Source organism: Natator depressus, chromosome 8, assembly GCF_965152275.1.
Source record: "Natator depressus isolate rNatDep1 chromosome 8, rNatDep2.hap1, whole genome shotgun sequence".
In the NCBI taxonomy this organism is placed as follows: domain Eukaryota; kingdom Metazoa; phylum Chordata; order Testudines; family Cheloniidae; genus Natator; species Natator depressus.
Genome location: NC_134241.1, coordinates 102,798,210 through 102,813,520, shown reverse-complemented (window position 1 = coordinate 102,813,520; position 15,311 = coordinate 102,798,210). Strand labels below are relative to the sequence as shown.

The 15,311-nt window shown below is 41.0% G+C and overlaps 1 protein-coding gene across 1 annotated transcript in view; it reads right to left on the bottom strand.

Annotated features, from left to right (window-relative positions):
- The window catches only part of LOC141992577 (riboflavin-binding protein-like), a 40,312-nt gene that overhangs the window by 12,917 nt on the left and 12,084 nt on the right, over window positions 1-15,311 (bottom strand). The window contains exons 2-4 of the mRNA XM_074961833.1: window positions 10,844-11,003; window positions 9,855-9,954; window positions 8,511-8,639 (exon numbers count right to left, since the gene is read on the bottom strand). Coding sequence (XP_074817934.1) covers window positions 8,511-8,639; window positions 9,855-9,954; window positions 10,844-11,003 — 389 coding nt within the window. The remainder of the gene's footprint in view (window positions 1-8,510; window positions 8,640-9,854; window positions 9,955-10,843; window positions 11,004-15,311) is intronic.

Here is a 15,311-nt window from a genome sequence, read left to right as displayed (position 1 = left end):
CTGAGCAAGTGCAGAATGGTGGTAGAATGTGCATTTGGATGTTTAAAGGTGCGCTGGCGCAGTTTACTGACTCGGTTAGACCTCAGCGAAACCAATATTCCCACTGTTATTACTGCTTGCTGTGTGCTCCACAATATCTGTGAGAGTAAGGGGGAGATGTTTATGGCGGGGTGGGAGGTTGAGGCAAATCGCCTGGCTGCTGGTTACGCGCAGCCAGACACCAGGGCGGTTAGAAGAGCACAGGAGGGCGCGGTACGCATCAGAGAAGCTTTGAAAACCAGTTTCATGACTGGCCAGGCTACGGTGTGAAAGTTCTGTTTGTTTCTCCTTGATGAAACCCCCCGCCCCTTGGTTCACTCTACTTCCCTGTAAGCTAACCACCCTCTCCTCCTCCCTTTGATCACCGCTTGCAGAGGCAATAAAGTCATTGTTGCTTCACATTCATGCATTCTTTATTCATTCATCACACAAATAGGGGGATGACTACCAAGGTAGCCCAGGAGGGGTGGTGGAGGAGGGAAGGAAAATGCCACACAGCACTTTAAAAGTTTACAACTTTAAAATTTATTGAATGACAGCCTTCTTTTTTTTGGGCAATCCTCTGTGGCGGAGTGGCTGGTTGGCCGGTGGCCCCCCCACTGCGTTCTTGGGCGTCTGGGTGTGGAGGCTATGGAACTTGGGGAGGAGGGCGGTTGGTTACACAGGGGCTGTAGTGGCAGTCTGTGCTCCAGCTGCCTTTGCTGCAGCTCAACCATACACTGGAGCATACTGGTTTGATCCTCCAGCAGCCTCAGCATTGAATCCTGCCTCCTCTCATCACGCTGCCGCCACCTTTCAGCTTCAGCCCTCTCTTCAGCCCACCACTTACTCTCTTCAGCCCGCCACCTCTTCTCCCGGTCATTTTGTGCTTTCCTGCACTCTGACATTATTTGCCTCCACGCATTCGTCTGTGCTCTGTCAGTGTGGGAGGACAGCATGAGCTCGGAGAACATTTCATCTCGAGTGCGTTTTTTTTTTTCTTTCTAATCTTCACTTGCCTCTGGGAAGGAGAAGATCCTGTGATCATTGAAACACATGCAGCTGGTGGAGAAAAAAAAGGGACAGCGGTATTTAAAAAGACACATTGTATAAAACACTGGCTACACTCTTTCAGGGTAAACCTTGCTGTTAACATTACATACATAGCACATGTGCTTTCGTTACAAGGTCGCATTTTGCCTCCCCCCACCGCGTGGCTACCCCCTCAACCCTCCCCCCTCCCTGTGGCTAACAGCGGGGAACATTTCTGTTCAGCCGCAGGCAAACAGCCCAGCAGGAATGGGCTCCTCTGAGTGTCCCCTGAAGAAAAGCACCCTATTTCAACCAGGTGACCATGGATTATATCTCACTCTCCTGAGGATAACACAGAGAGATAAAGAACGGATGTTGTTTGAACGCCAGCAAACATACACTGCAATGCTTTGTTGTACAATGATTCCCGAGTACGTGTTACTGGCCTGGAGTGGTAAAGTGTCCTACCATGAAGGACGCAATAAGTCTGCCCTCCCCAGAAACCTTTTGCAAAGGCTTTGGGAGTACATCCAGGAGAGCCTCAAATGCCAGGGCAAATTAATCATTAAAAAAGCTTGCTTTTAAACCATGTATAGTATTTTAAAAGGTACACTCACCGGAGGTCCCTTCTCCGCCTGCTGGGTCCAGGAGGCAGCCTTGGGTGGGTTCGGGGGGCACTGGCTCCAGGTCCAGGGTGAGAAACAGTTCCTGGCTGTCGGGAAAACCGGTTTCTCCGCTTGCTTCCTGTGAGCTATCTACAACCTCATCATCATCATCATCTTCTTCGTCCCCAAAACCTGCTTCCGTATTGCCTCCATCTCCATTGAAGGAGTCAAACAACACGGCTGGGGTAGTGGTGGCTGAACCCCCTAAAATGGCATGCAGCTCATAATAGAAGCGGCATGTTTGGGGCTCTGACCCGGAGCGGCCGTTCGCCTCTCTGGTTTTCTGGTAGGCTTGCCTCAGCTCCTTCAGTTTCACGCGGCATTGCTTCGGGTCCCTGTTATGGCCTCTGTCCTTCATGCCCTGGGAGATTTTGACAAAGGTTTTGGCATTTCGAAAACTGGAACGGAGTTCTGATAGCACGGATTCCTCTCCCCATACAGCGATCAGATCCCGTACCTCCTGTTCGGTCCATGCTGGAGCTCTTTTGCGATTCTGGGACTCCATCATGGTCACCTCTGCTGATGAGCTCTGCATGGTCACCTTCAGCTTGCCACGCTGGCCAAACAGGAAATGAGATTCAAAAGTTCGCGGTTCTTTTCCTGTCTACCTGGCCAGTGCATCTGAGTTGAGAGTGCTGTCCAGAGCGGTCAAAATGGAGCACTCTGGGATAGCTCCCGGAGGCCTATACCGTCGAATTGTGTCCACAGTACCCCAAATTCGACCCGGCAAGGCCGATTTAAGCGCTAATCCACTTGTCAGGGATGGAGTAAGGAAATCGATTTTAAGAGCCCTTTAAGTCGAAATAAAGGGCTTCATCGTGTGGACGGGTGCAGGTTTACATCGATTTAATGCTGCTAAATTCGACCTAAAGTCCTAGTGTAGACCAGGGCTAAGTGCGGTGGCTATACAGCACTGTAACTTAGGTCATCTTAATTTGTAGTATAAACTTGCCCTAAGTAGTCTCAAAGATTTCAATGGAATTACCCATTTGAGTAACCCCAAGAGTTCCAAAATCATGCGCCAGGGCCAGAAAAATCAAGATTGGCTTAAAATCATGCAAATTTTTAAAAATAAGACGTTTGGTGGTTTTTTCTTTTTTCAATTTTCTTTCTGTTTTTGAATCTTCAGGGTACACTCAAGTCCCATTTTCAAGGTTTTCTCTGCAACCATGAAGGCTAGAAACTTAATTTTCTTTTAATGAAAGCTGAGATTCTCACATACTCACATGACTCCAGAAGTTGGGGCAAGACTCAAAATCAAATTGCAAAAGTCGGCACTATTGTACACACAAAGTTAAGCCCTAGTTTGTAAGCTCTTTAGGGCAAGGACTATCACTACTAATGGATTTGTACAGCAACTCACACAATGGGGCCGCAATCCTTACTAGGATTTTAGGTGCTGGTGTATTATAAATAATAACAACAATGCATACACATCCAAATTCTGCCCTTAGTCTTTGAAAACTTAGGAGTGAACAAAGCTATTTTAAACTTGTTTTCTATACAATGTGTGCAACAAGCTGAAAATACTTTTGTCTCACATTTTCACATTCAGTCAGTTTTCAACAGCCAAGCTTTTATGATGCAGTAATCACCTGGTAGTGCTGGAGTGGACTTTTGATACCAGGAATGCAGCTCTCAGTAGTGATACAATTACATGTTAAACTTTAAATTGTATGAGTTCAACTTTTAAAGGATAGCCTTTGGTGAACTCTGAGCAGAACAATCTAGGAAATGTGTTGTCCAAAGTCCTGTGTTGCTTTGTTGATAACAAGTCTCTCTCCAGTTCGAAAAAGGACTCAAATCTGTTTCCATCATACCACCTTGTGAGGGTAACAGCAAGCACAGATGGAGGATAAACGAGATCCAAACAGAGCAACAACTGGGTGGGAGAATGGGATAGTCCCAAGCCTGCCCACATGTGAATCTGCTGCTGGACTTTGGGGCCCTGTTGGGAGTGCAGGTCATAGATTCGCCAATTCTTATGATCCAGCCTTAATATGCCACTGACAAGCAGGCTTGGCCAGTGCCATTGTGCTGCCGTGTCTGGCGCTGGTACAGCTATCAACATCAGAGCTTAGCAATTATGCTCAAATTCAGCACAAGCTTAACTTTAAGCATGTGCTTAAATCCTTCCCTCTTCAGCAAAGAACTTATAAACATGTGCTTAGGAGTGTTACTGAATAGGGGGCTTGATGCTGTACACCTGGTTTCCACAGGAACCTGAATTAATCACTATTTGTATTTATCATCTATATTAGTAATATGCAGGGTCCTCCGGTCAAGATCAGTGCCCCATTGTGCTGAGTGCAATACATACATATAGGAAGAGACAGTCCCTGTTTTTATAGGCTTTTTTTTAAGTCTCAAGGGGGAGCCAATTATGGGGGGCAAAATTATGCAAGATCATGACATCTGAAGGGATTCATGCTGTCCAGAAACCCATGCATGGCTCCTTGAGCCATTAAAAAAGGCTTGCAAAAACCACAAATGCAAACTTGAAAGCCCCTCACACCAGCCAGCAGGCACCCTAAGGCTATGGCTACACTGTAAAGGTAAAGGTCGAGGTAAATTATGTCACTCAGGGGTGGGAATTAGTCACTCCCCCTGAGCGACATAATTTGTGCTGATTTAGCGCTGTCCACACCGCGCTTATCTCGGTGCGAGAGCTTCCCCTGCTCACATAGCTACCGCTGCTCGCAGGGGCTGAAGTAGTTAAGCCGATGAAGAGCTCTCTCCCATTGGCTTAGAGCGACTACATAGAGAGCTTATGGCGGCGCAGCTGTGCTGCTGTAAATTCTCTAATGTAGCCATAGCCGAAGAATGATCTGCTTTTCGCACGGCAGGTTACTTCACTGCTAGGTATTTTTATTTTGGAGCTAATTCTTATTTGAATGTTCAGGATTATTTTTCAGAATTCATGCTTCCCCTTCAGATGGGCAGGGGCCCATTTCGCAGATGAGTCAGAAAGAAAGCTGCCCACAGGCCTCTTCACGGTTCATAGGGACTTTCAAAGAGAACCATTTTAATGCTGATGAGAGCAGGAAATCCTAAAACAATAGGAAGAAAGGGGAAGGCTCCAGGCTAGTCAGATGACTTCTTTTAAATGAAATCACTGCTCTCTCAGAATTTTATGCACATTTCTGGCCACAAAGACTTCAGTATGCAGCAGGCACATTCACAGCCCATGGAGAAAGTAGGTCAATTCCCCAGGAGCGCTGCAGCATACTGAAAGGACTCCCATGAGTACAATGTGGAAAATCTTGGAAATGCTACTTTGGAATGTCAAAGAGAGTGGGAATTTTGTCCAAAATACCTTTTTAGTCTCTGGCCCTGGGTGGGACGAGAGAATGGGAATGACACTGAAAGATGTCAGACACACACACCCATGCATATAATATATTGTCATTTGTACATCTGTGTCCTACGCCAGGTGTATATGACACCAACTAGAGTACCAGATGAGTGGGATGCATAAGAAATGGGATGGAAAGTAATACTGCAGATAGATAAGTAGTACTTATTTGTTAATAGCAGAGCTCACTATCTTCTTGATGCTTTCCAGACATTCAAGAAGAGACAGACCTTGTCCCGAGGAGCTCACAGTCTAGCATAATACATAAACTCCCAGACCAAAATGGTCTTTTCTTCAAGGTTACAAAACATGATTTACCAGCTGGTTCTGTTTATATTCAGCTAAACCATGTGAGGAAAACGGGAGTGCTTTGTAACATCACGCAAACCCATAATATACATTACAGACCTAATTCTCATTTACACTAGGGCTGCCTTCCACCACCCTGGGCAATGGAAAAGGGGCCTTAAAATATGCATAAGCTACATGCGCTATGTGTATTTTCTTCCACCATTATGCTTTCCTTTAATTTAATATAACAGATGGATAATGACTTTTTGTATGATTGATATGGATTGTAGAAGATTTATTCTAGCTTTCAGTGACATGTCATATTGCCTATTATGGGCCTGCTCCAAAGTCCACTGATATCTAACAGAAAGACTCCAAGGTCCAGACCCTCAAGGGTATGGTGCCTAACTCCTACTGATTTCAAGGAGAGTTAGATGCCTCCATACCTTAGAGGATCTGGGCCCAACTGACTACAATGAGCTTTGGATCAGGCCTTGAAACAACAGATGGGATTGCAGAATAGAGTGGAAGTCGTCTCCTCGCTTATTGGTCTGATCACTTCCCTCTGAATCCTTTCCATTGTCTTCCCGTCCATGACTGCATCAGATTTAAGTTTCTTGCCAGCACCTTCAAAATGCTATACAACTCTGCCCATCCCTTCTACTGTTCATATTTCATGTTACCCCCTTGCCCCCTCTGCTCTGCCAACAATGCTGTCCTCAGTTGCTCATTTAGCAGCTTTTTGCATAACACCCCTCCATGCCCTTTTCCGTGCTGCTTCTTATGCATTTTGAAGTTGTCAACCTTCCAGAGTTCATCCACAAGACCCTTATCTCTCCATATTTAAGTTCCTCTTGAAGCCCTACTTTTGCCGTGCTGCCTATCATGAATCATGGTGATATGTACATAGAGTAAAAATTAGAGAAAAAAGTGATATGTAGTTTCCCATTCCCCCTAACCCCTGTCTACATATCTGTCTGTCTATCCTTACTGTCTATCCTTGGGGCAGGGATTGTTCTTTCTTACCTGTCTGGAAAGAGCCAAGCATATACTGGGCACCACCATAAATAAGAAGACAGCTATTCCTATACAAATACTGTATATAAGAGATGGGCCCAACCTAGAAATTATTATCCAAACACCTTCAAATTTCAGCGGTGGTGGTTTTGGATTTGAATCCACAGAGCGTAGCCTATCCAGTCAAGTTATAGGTCTTGGTACCTATCTCCCAGGCATTCAAAAATCTGGACCCAGCATATCTAAAAGACCACTGAAAGCTCCAGGATTAAAACCATGGTTAACAATTCTGCTCCTCCAGCAAAATGGAATTTTCTACAACACGATAAACGTCATCAGTGGAACACACAAGCTTTATCCTTCTTCGACCTGCCTTCTCTAGCTTAGACACAGAGCAGAGTGGATATAGTTTAAAAAAAACAACCCACCTCATCCAGTGCACTAAATGCCCCACTAACAACTACTGGATGAAACGAAACAATCACTATGCTCTCAAATGAACTCACACAGAAAAACAATAAAAACACCATATCAGCCACGGCTGAACACTTTTCACAGTGATCACTCTGTACCTGACTTATCAGTCCTCACCCTCAAAGGAAACCTCCATACACCTTCAAAAGATGAGCCTGGGAGTTTAAGTTCTTAACTAGATCCTATAAATCATGGACTGAATAGAGATCGGAGTGCTGGAACAATTTTTATAGTGGAGGTGCTGAGAGCCATTGAACCAAACTGTAAACCCTGTATATCATGGAAACCACTTCAAGCCAGGGGGTGCGGCAGCCCCCCCATCACCTCTAGTTCCAGCACCTATGATAGAGATACTGGATTTATGGCTTATTACAACAATTGGTAACCTACTAAACCTCATCCCCAGCTTTTTTTTTCCCCTTTCCCCCCTATGACTGGAAGGTGTTTAAGGGGCACTTCACCTTCAATACTCCCTTGAAATGTGTTAACTACTTAGGCTAAACAATCTGTTCCATCTTGTATTTATCTGTGATTCTCTGAGTACGTTTCCCAGACTTGAGGCGCTCTGTGTAAGGTTGAAAGTTTGTCTCTTTCACCAACAGAAGTTGGTCCAATAAAATATATTGTCTCACCCACCTTGTCTCTCACAAATTTGAATGGAAGACAGGTGTCTAAATCCTCTAGACTGCTCTGAACAGCTCAACCATTATTTGTACTACATTTCACATCATTTTCCCAGTAAAGCCAAATTTCTCGAGTTACCATGCCCAAGCCTAAAAGTAATAGAGAAAATAGATCAAATACATTTTTCCAGCTCCTATACGTGCTCTAACGTAACTTTGCTAAACACCAAGGTTTCATGATTAAAGATCTACATTTCACAACTCTCTATACCTATAAATAGATGCTGGATCTGAATCACTAGAAAATCAGAATTCTCACTTCTCCGGTGGGATACAAGATGTCTAGACCTGATGATTTGCAAGGTATTGGGCTTAAAACTATCCCACCACATGCCTTGTGTCTCAAAAAGTAATTTTCACTGCCTGCTTTTATCTGAGTTGTATTTGGGGGAAGAAAAAATTAACTATTTTGGGGTTAGATCATTATAATTTTTATTAAATGACAGCTGTCTGAAAACTGTTCTGAAATATGGAGTATTAGAAGTAGTTTAAGCAGAAATGGATTTGTAGACAGAAAGCAGGTGAAGAGGCAGAAGTTAAAATTAAATTTATTACATAAATTAATTTGTTAGTTTATTCCATGATTCCACAGCGTAGTTAATAGATACAGAAATAAAAGAAGTGTATCAATATCATGGGCACATATTTAGATAATATATGTGATTATGCTGCTCACATAATTTGTATTTTCAAAACTATGATACAAACTGACTTTATACTAGACTTGGAGATGTCACTGAGTATGTTATTATTTACAGGGTAATAAATTCAAAGGGGAAAAATTAGAGGTATAGAAAAAAAAAAGAGAGAAGTTGAATAAAAGAAGGGAGATAAATGATGCAGAGTGCTATCAAATTTTGTTGCCACTTGTTTGGGAAGGTCATTATTTGCACATTTGTGGCTACCTCTTACACGGGTAATGCAGGTATCTCAAATATAACTAAAAATATGAGCAGTGTAAAGTGTTAAACCTACCAGTCATCACAGAAGTTTTGGCACAAAGGAACAAACTCAATACCAGCAGTGTAGTTGGGATTGATCCAGTGAGCGGCATGTGGCGAACACCGGTAAAAACATTCAATTTTCTTCATGTAATCCTCGCAGCTACATTGAGTGAGAAAAACAACAATTAAGTCTGCTTCTCAGCATCCAAGATTATAGTCCACACTTTCCAACAGGTTTCGACAGCACCCATCACTATAGATTAGATGGAGCAATTTAAATCCATCCTCTTGTCCTATTTGTGTATAGATTCTAAACTTATTCCTTTGTTGTTGTGTGCAGGTTTTGCCTGTGAAATTACTGGAACTGGACAAATCATGCAAAAAAGTTCGTGAATATTCACTCTAATTTTTAAATGAATTAATTAGTGATGTTTGGGCCCCTTTTGTATTTGCTTTATATAAACATTTGAGCCACTGAGTTTTTGCTGGCACGAAATGGTCAAGTTCAAAGCAATAATAAAATGTAACATCAAACCACAGCATAAAGCTTTGTTTCTGTGTTATACTCTCATGATTTCACCAGTATTTAGATTTTCTCTAGTCCAGCTGAAGTTACTGAAAAACCACATATTGTAGTTGTTCTCCTGGGAGTGGCAGGCAATAGCTATGACTTTTGCAAATATGTTTTTGCTTAATTGTTTTGCACTTTCATTCTTTTATTTGTGTAGCCTGACATATTTGACAACTCTCAAAATCTAGCAATGAACTATAAGCCTCAATTAGGAAAACATTTTTTATGGTTACAAAGCTCACAAGACTACAAGAATTTTTCTCATTATTTGCAAGTTTCCTTTCTGGCTTCCCTTTTACATTTTGTTTTTTAAGACTTAATCTAATTTATCTGTTTTTTTAAACAAGGGACAAGGCCCTGTTGATACAAATCATGGGCTAGATTCAATGGTATGCTCCGGCTGCTACAGAAATACAAAGCAGGCATGGTTGTAAATATGGCTTAACCAGCCAGGTAAACCAGGTTTACTACTGGTTTGCATTGCCAGATTATTGCACACTAGAGAGAGCATTTTTTAAAAGAGCAGGTCTTAAGAGCAGTCACTCGTCTTCTGAAATGGCAGAAGCCACTCTGCCTGAATAAAGTGTGATTAAGGCTCCATGGATTTTTGGGTGAGGAGAGAAGGAGCAGAGAGGAGCTGCGCAGACGAGGGGCCAAGATGGGGGCAGCCACTTTAGGTAACATCTCCAGAAAAACCTATGGAGTTTCCATCAGAAATTCCAGGGAGAGTTAATGTTGGCAGTTTCAGCTATTGTGGAATAGTCCTATTGCGCCAAGACATAGACAATATCAAAGCTGACTTACGATTTACTGAGAATCCCACATCTGTTCCAGTAGCTGTTGCTTACTTGAATTACTGGTGAATGAGCCAACTGCTCTGTGAAGTTTGCATAACAACAGGAAGCTATTGGAAATAAAACAAAGAGACTACAATGAAGGTTTACTTTAACACTCAAAATTTGGAAAACTCAATTTAGAAAAAAGAACAGGAGTACTTAATGAATCTTTTGGGCACATAATCCAAAATGGTAACAACTGGGAGGGAAGCTTTACAAAAGAAAGACTTTCTACGACTTGTAAGTGAATGATCTTGGAAATGATAATGTGACCACTGATTAAGTGGGACTGAACTGGCATCAATATTGTTTTGTGAGAATGTATTCAGCAGGTGCCAAGAAGCTAAGTGGTGTTTAACCAGCTGTCATATGCTGGAGGAGTGAAATTTCTGAACTCCAGCCTTTTAATATAGAAGTTATCAAATAAAGAAGAAAAAAGATGACATGCAGTGAATATTGGTTTTATTCTTACATTTATATCCAGTACAGCATTTTAATTTTCAGTGTTTTCATACTTTTTCTGACAGTCTCTAGTTTTAATCAGGCCAGAAACTTAATTAGGACAATAATTTGTGCACTGGTACATCACAATCAAGATGATTATGCTGTATTTTAAATATTCTCATACTTAATCCCATCAGGCCCAAGTCATCCCTAGTGCAAGCTTAAGTAAATGGAGTACAACAGGATGAAATCTGGATCATACATTTTTGAAGTTCAGTTACTGAAGCCAATAGTTTTGCAACTGGTCTCAAGGAGAGCGGTATCTGGCTCTGCATTTGGAACTGGATGTAGTAAGGAAAAAGCCAACAAAAGTTGCTTTTCAAACAAAACTCCTATTGTAAATATTGCACAGTGTTAAAGTAATTAAAAGTATGCTAGGGACTGTTAGTCGATACAAAGGTCAACTTTTAAACTATTCTAAAAATTCTATGCCAAAGATTAAACAGCTCTTACATTCAGAGTACAGTGTGCATTCATGGATGTCCGGCTCAGGGCTTGGTCTGTGCTTGTGAGTTCCCCCCTCCAGACATCTATCCCATTTGCAGGTAGATGTTGCTAGGATAGCAAAAAAAAGGACTACAGCAAACTTGAACGTCTTCATTCTGCACTTGCCCTGTAAGGAAATAGACATTTCAGTGAGGTCCTTTATCTCTGAGAAAAGTCTGGTATGAAATTTCAGCTCGATTATAAAACTAATAGGAAGGACTGTTTAGAAAAGGAGAAAAATTAAAAAGTGCTAAGCAAAGATGGACAGACAAGTATTTATACGTGTATTTGTCCCCTTTCTCTTTCACAGTATCTTAATATTATTAACAGCCAAGATTTTTAAGCCAAGAGGGACAAATGACTGAGATCAAGAACCTCAGGCACTGAATCTTAACACAGCTTGAAATTCATGGGAACATACACATTGTCATATTACATCAGGCTAGAGGTCTCTCTGGTTCAGTAGCCTATTTGGGACAGTGGCTGGCACTAGCTGCTTCACAAGACAGTGGAATAATGATAATACCTATTTCTTATACAGCACTTTTCATTGATAGATCTCGAAGCACTTTATCCTCACGAGACTATTGTGAGATAGGGAAGTATTAGTATCACCATTTTATAGGTGGGGAACTGCAGCACAGAGGCAAAGTGACTTACCCAAGGTCTATAATCTCTATACAGTCTTTATTTTGTATACCTCTATCTTGTCCCCTCTTATTTATCTCCTCATAAACTAAATAGTCCGAATCTTTTCAATCTTTTTTCATATGGAAGTTTTTCCAGACCTCTCTAATCATTCTTGCTGCTTGTTTCTAACCCCTTGATATTTCTGCTACATCCTTTTTGAGATACAGTGGCTAGAACTGAAAGCAAAATTTCAGGAAAGCTCAGACTATTGATTTATATAATGGAATTATAATATTTGCCATATTGTTTTCCGTTCCGTATACATCCTAACAGTTTTGTTTGCTTTTTTAACTTCTGGTGCACACTGAGCATAGATTTTCCGTGAGCTATCCACAGTGATGACTGGGGATAACATTTTCAAAAGCACCTCAGTGACTGAGGACCCTAATTCCCTAAGTCATTTTTTAAAGTGGGACTTAGCTCCTAAGTCACTGTGGCTTTCTTAAAATTTTACCTCAGGTCTTTTTTCCTTATGTTTTTTCAGTTAATTTATAACCTCGTAAAGTGTACAAATTAGGCAAAAATATTATTGTGATAATTTAGATACAAGCTGTAGATTAAAAAAAAATAAATCATGCAGAGCAAAGTTAGTTCTAAACAGTTAATTAAAAAAAACCCAATAAATGATTTCAGGTCTCCTATAGATACACTGGTGTAAATTTATCATGGTGTAACTCCAGTGACTTCACTGGCTTTGCAGCATGGATTAATTTGTTCCATAAATTTCAGGTTTTTGTTGCATCCTGTAGAAAATTATGCTTTTCACACAGTTACAGGTGAACTCATTCTAATGGCTTTTAAGACAATGAGCCAGATCCTCAGCCGGTGTAAACTGATGTTGCCTCCTTGACTTCAGTGGGGCTCTGCTGATTTACAAAAGCTGAGGATCTGGCCCAATAATTTCTGCATCTTCGACAGATAATGAATCCAAAAATTAAAAAATAAAAATAACTGTCTGATTTATGTAAATCTAGACCCTTCTACATAAACCACATCATAATTATTTGTGCATATTATGAAAAATAACCTGCAATCCTTAGGGAAAACTCCCCATGAACTTTACTGGAGAGTTTTGCCTGAGTAAGGACTGCAGGATCAGTCCCTATATTACCTTTCAGTATAAAGAAAACAAAATATTTCAGGAAAATAACAATAACAATTGTCTCTGCAATTTGAGTGCTGTTTTCTCACCTCTTCTGCTGTCTCTCTGATTGTTACCTCTTCCCCAAACTGGAAAACAGTAAGTAGCTTTGAACCTCTCTTCTCTCTCTATATCACCTAGTATCAGTGCCCCAGAGTTTGTTTGCCTCAGGAGAGTTCCTTGACTCTTTGGAAAGCTAACAGGTTTATCTCAGGAACACACACAATCAGTACACAAACTGACCTGCATATAATAGTCATTTATTGCTTGCAGATCACTAATGGTGAACAAGAAAATACGGGTACAATAGATAGGGTTTTTAAAAAATAAGCAAAAAACCCAAAACTAAAAGCAATGTCCCCTCCCACCAAAATTCACCAAGAGTTCTAGAAGAGATAGAAACCTTTCTTGCCTGATAGTATAAACCAGTCTTGAACTAATGGGGGTTTGGAAGAAATATCCTCTATGAGCAGGTTATTCCCTATCTACCTACAGCAGGGTTTCTTGCACCTTCCTTTGAAGCATCCGATACTAGCCATTGTTAGAGACAGGATACTAAGCTGCATGGATCACCGGTTTGATCTAATATGGCAATTCCTATGTTCTTATTTATTAATTATTATGATTATTTGTATTGCAGTGGATCAGGACCCCACTGTATTATATCCATAAAACAACCACTGTCTTGCTTTTAACGGGCATTCTGCAGAAAGTAGTTATGATAAGCTTAACTTTAACTATGGATAGGAACATTTTCAAGCAGATGCTCAGTAGCATGCTAGAGCCCTGTATCACCATTTGGCACATCAAAGGAGACACACAAGGTATGTGTAGCAGTCCCGTGTGTGTATTTTGGGTTGCAGATGTTGCAGCAGCAATCAGCACAGAAGGGGTTAGGAAACTTTCAGCCAAATTCAGACATTGCCTAAACAGGTTGGCTTTGGTAGTATTTTAAACCCACCTTGTACTCACTTTGCATGGATGTAAATGACTACACAAGGTGCAAGGCAGTTGAGAGTAGGGGCTGATTTAATTTGTGGATTAATAGAGTTCAAGGCAGAAGGGACCATTAGATTATCCAGTCTGATCTCAGGTATAACACAGGGCTACAGGATTTCACCCAGTTACCTCTTCACTGAGCCCAATAATTTGGCTATGTCTACACTAGCACTTTTATCGGTAAAACTTTTGCCAGTCAGGAGTGTGAAAAAAACCACCCTGACCGACAAAAGTTTACTGACAAAAGCGCCGGTGTGGACAGCGGTATGTTGGCAGGAGATGCTCTCCCACCAACATAGCTACTGCCGCTCATTGGGGTTGTTTAATTTGACTGATGGGAGAACACTGTAGTGGTACAGCAGTGCCGCTGTAAGGTCTGTAGTGTAGACACAGCCTTTGTGTTTGGTTAAAGCATATCTTCCAGAAAAGCTTCCAATCTTGATCTGGAGACATCAAAAGATGAATGACCACTTTCCTGGTAGTTTGTTCTAGGGTGACCAGATGTCCTGATTTTATAGGGACAGTCCCGATATTCTGGGCTTTGTCTTATATAGGCACCTATTGACCCCCATCCGCTGTCCTGATTTTTCAAACTTACTAGCTGGTCACCCTAGTTTGTTCCAACTGTTAACTACCTTCACTGTTAAAATTTTGTGCCTTATTTCCAGTCTGAATTCGTCTGGCTTTAATTTCTGGCCATGGTTTTTTGTTTATGCCTTTCTCTGCTTGACTGAAGAGCTCTTCAGTATCTGATATTTTTCTCCCTGTGAAGATACTTATACACTGTATTCAAGTTACCTCAGTCTTCTTTTTGATAAACTAAACAGAGGTTAGCTCTTTAAATCTCTCACTATAAGGCATTTATTGCAGCCCTCAAATAATTTTTGTGCCTCTGTTTGAAACCCTTTCCAATTTTTTCAACATCATCTTTAACAGCAGAATTGTACTTTGTATTCCAGGATCAGTCTCACTAATGCTGTGCACAGAAGTAAAGTCACTTCCCTAATTTGACTGTTTATACAAGGATTTGTATTAGCCCTTTTTGTCACAGCATCACACTAGGAGGTCATGTTCAATTGCCTGTCCACTATGACACTTAAATCCTTTTCAGAGTCACAGTCACTGCTTTCCAGGATACAATCCCCCATTCTGTTGGTGTGGCCTAGCTTATTGATACACTAATGGCTCCTTAGAAACCATTTCATTTTATCCACTTAGGAGCAACTAATTTCATTTTATCAACTAGTTTTTTTTAATAGATGAAAAAATAGTTACAGTTTATGCACAGTAGCTACTAGTTAGAACTATCACATTAAAACTAGAAAGTGATTAGTCTACATTATAAAACAATCACTTACACATTTTCACATAAAATAAATCCATTTTAGAGTTGTAGTCAAAATAGCATTTAAGGATTTTTTTTACTCCTACAACATAAATTGGCAAACTGATATGAACTAAATAGAAAGAAAATAATTGTTTCTGGCTTGATACTTTATACCATATGTCAAGCTTCAACATGGTGCAGTTTTTTTTACAGCTGAGTTCAAAAGCTCTGAAAATAAAGGCTCTTAATGACAATACTAATGGATTTTTATCTACAGC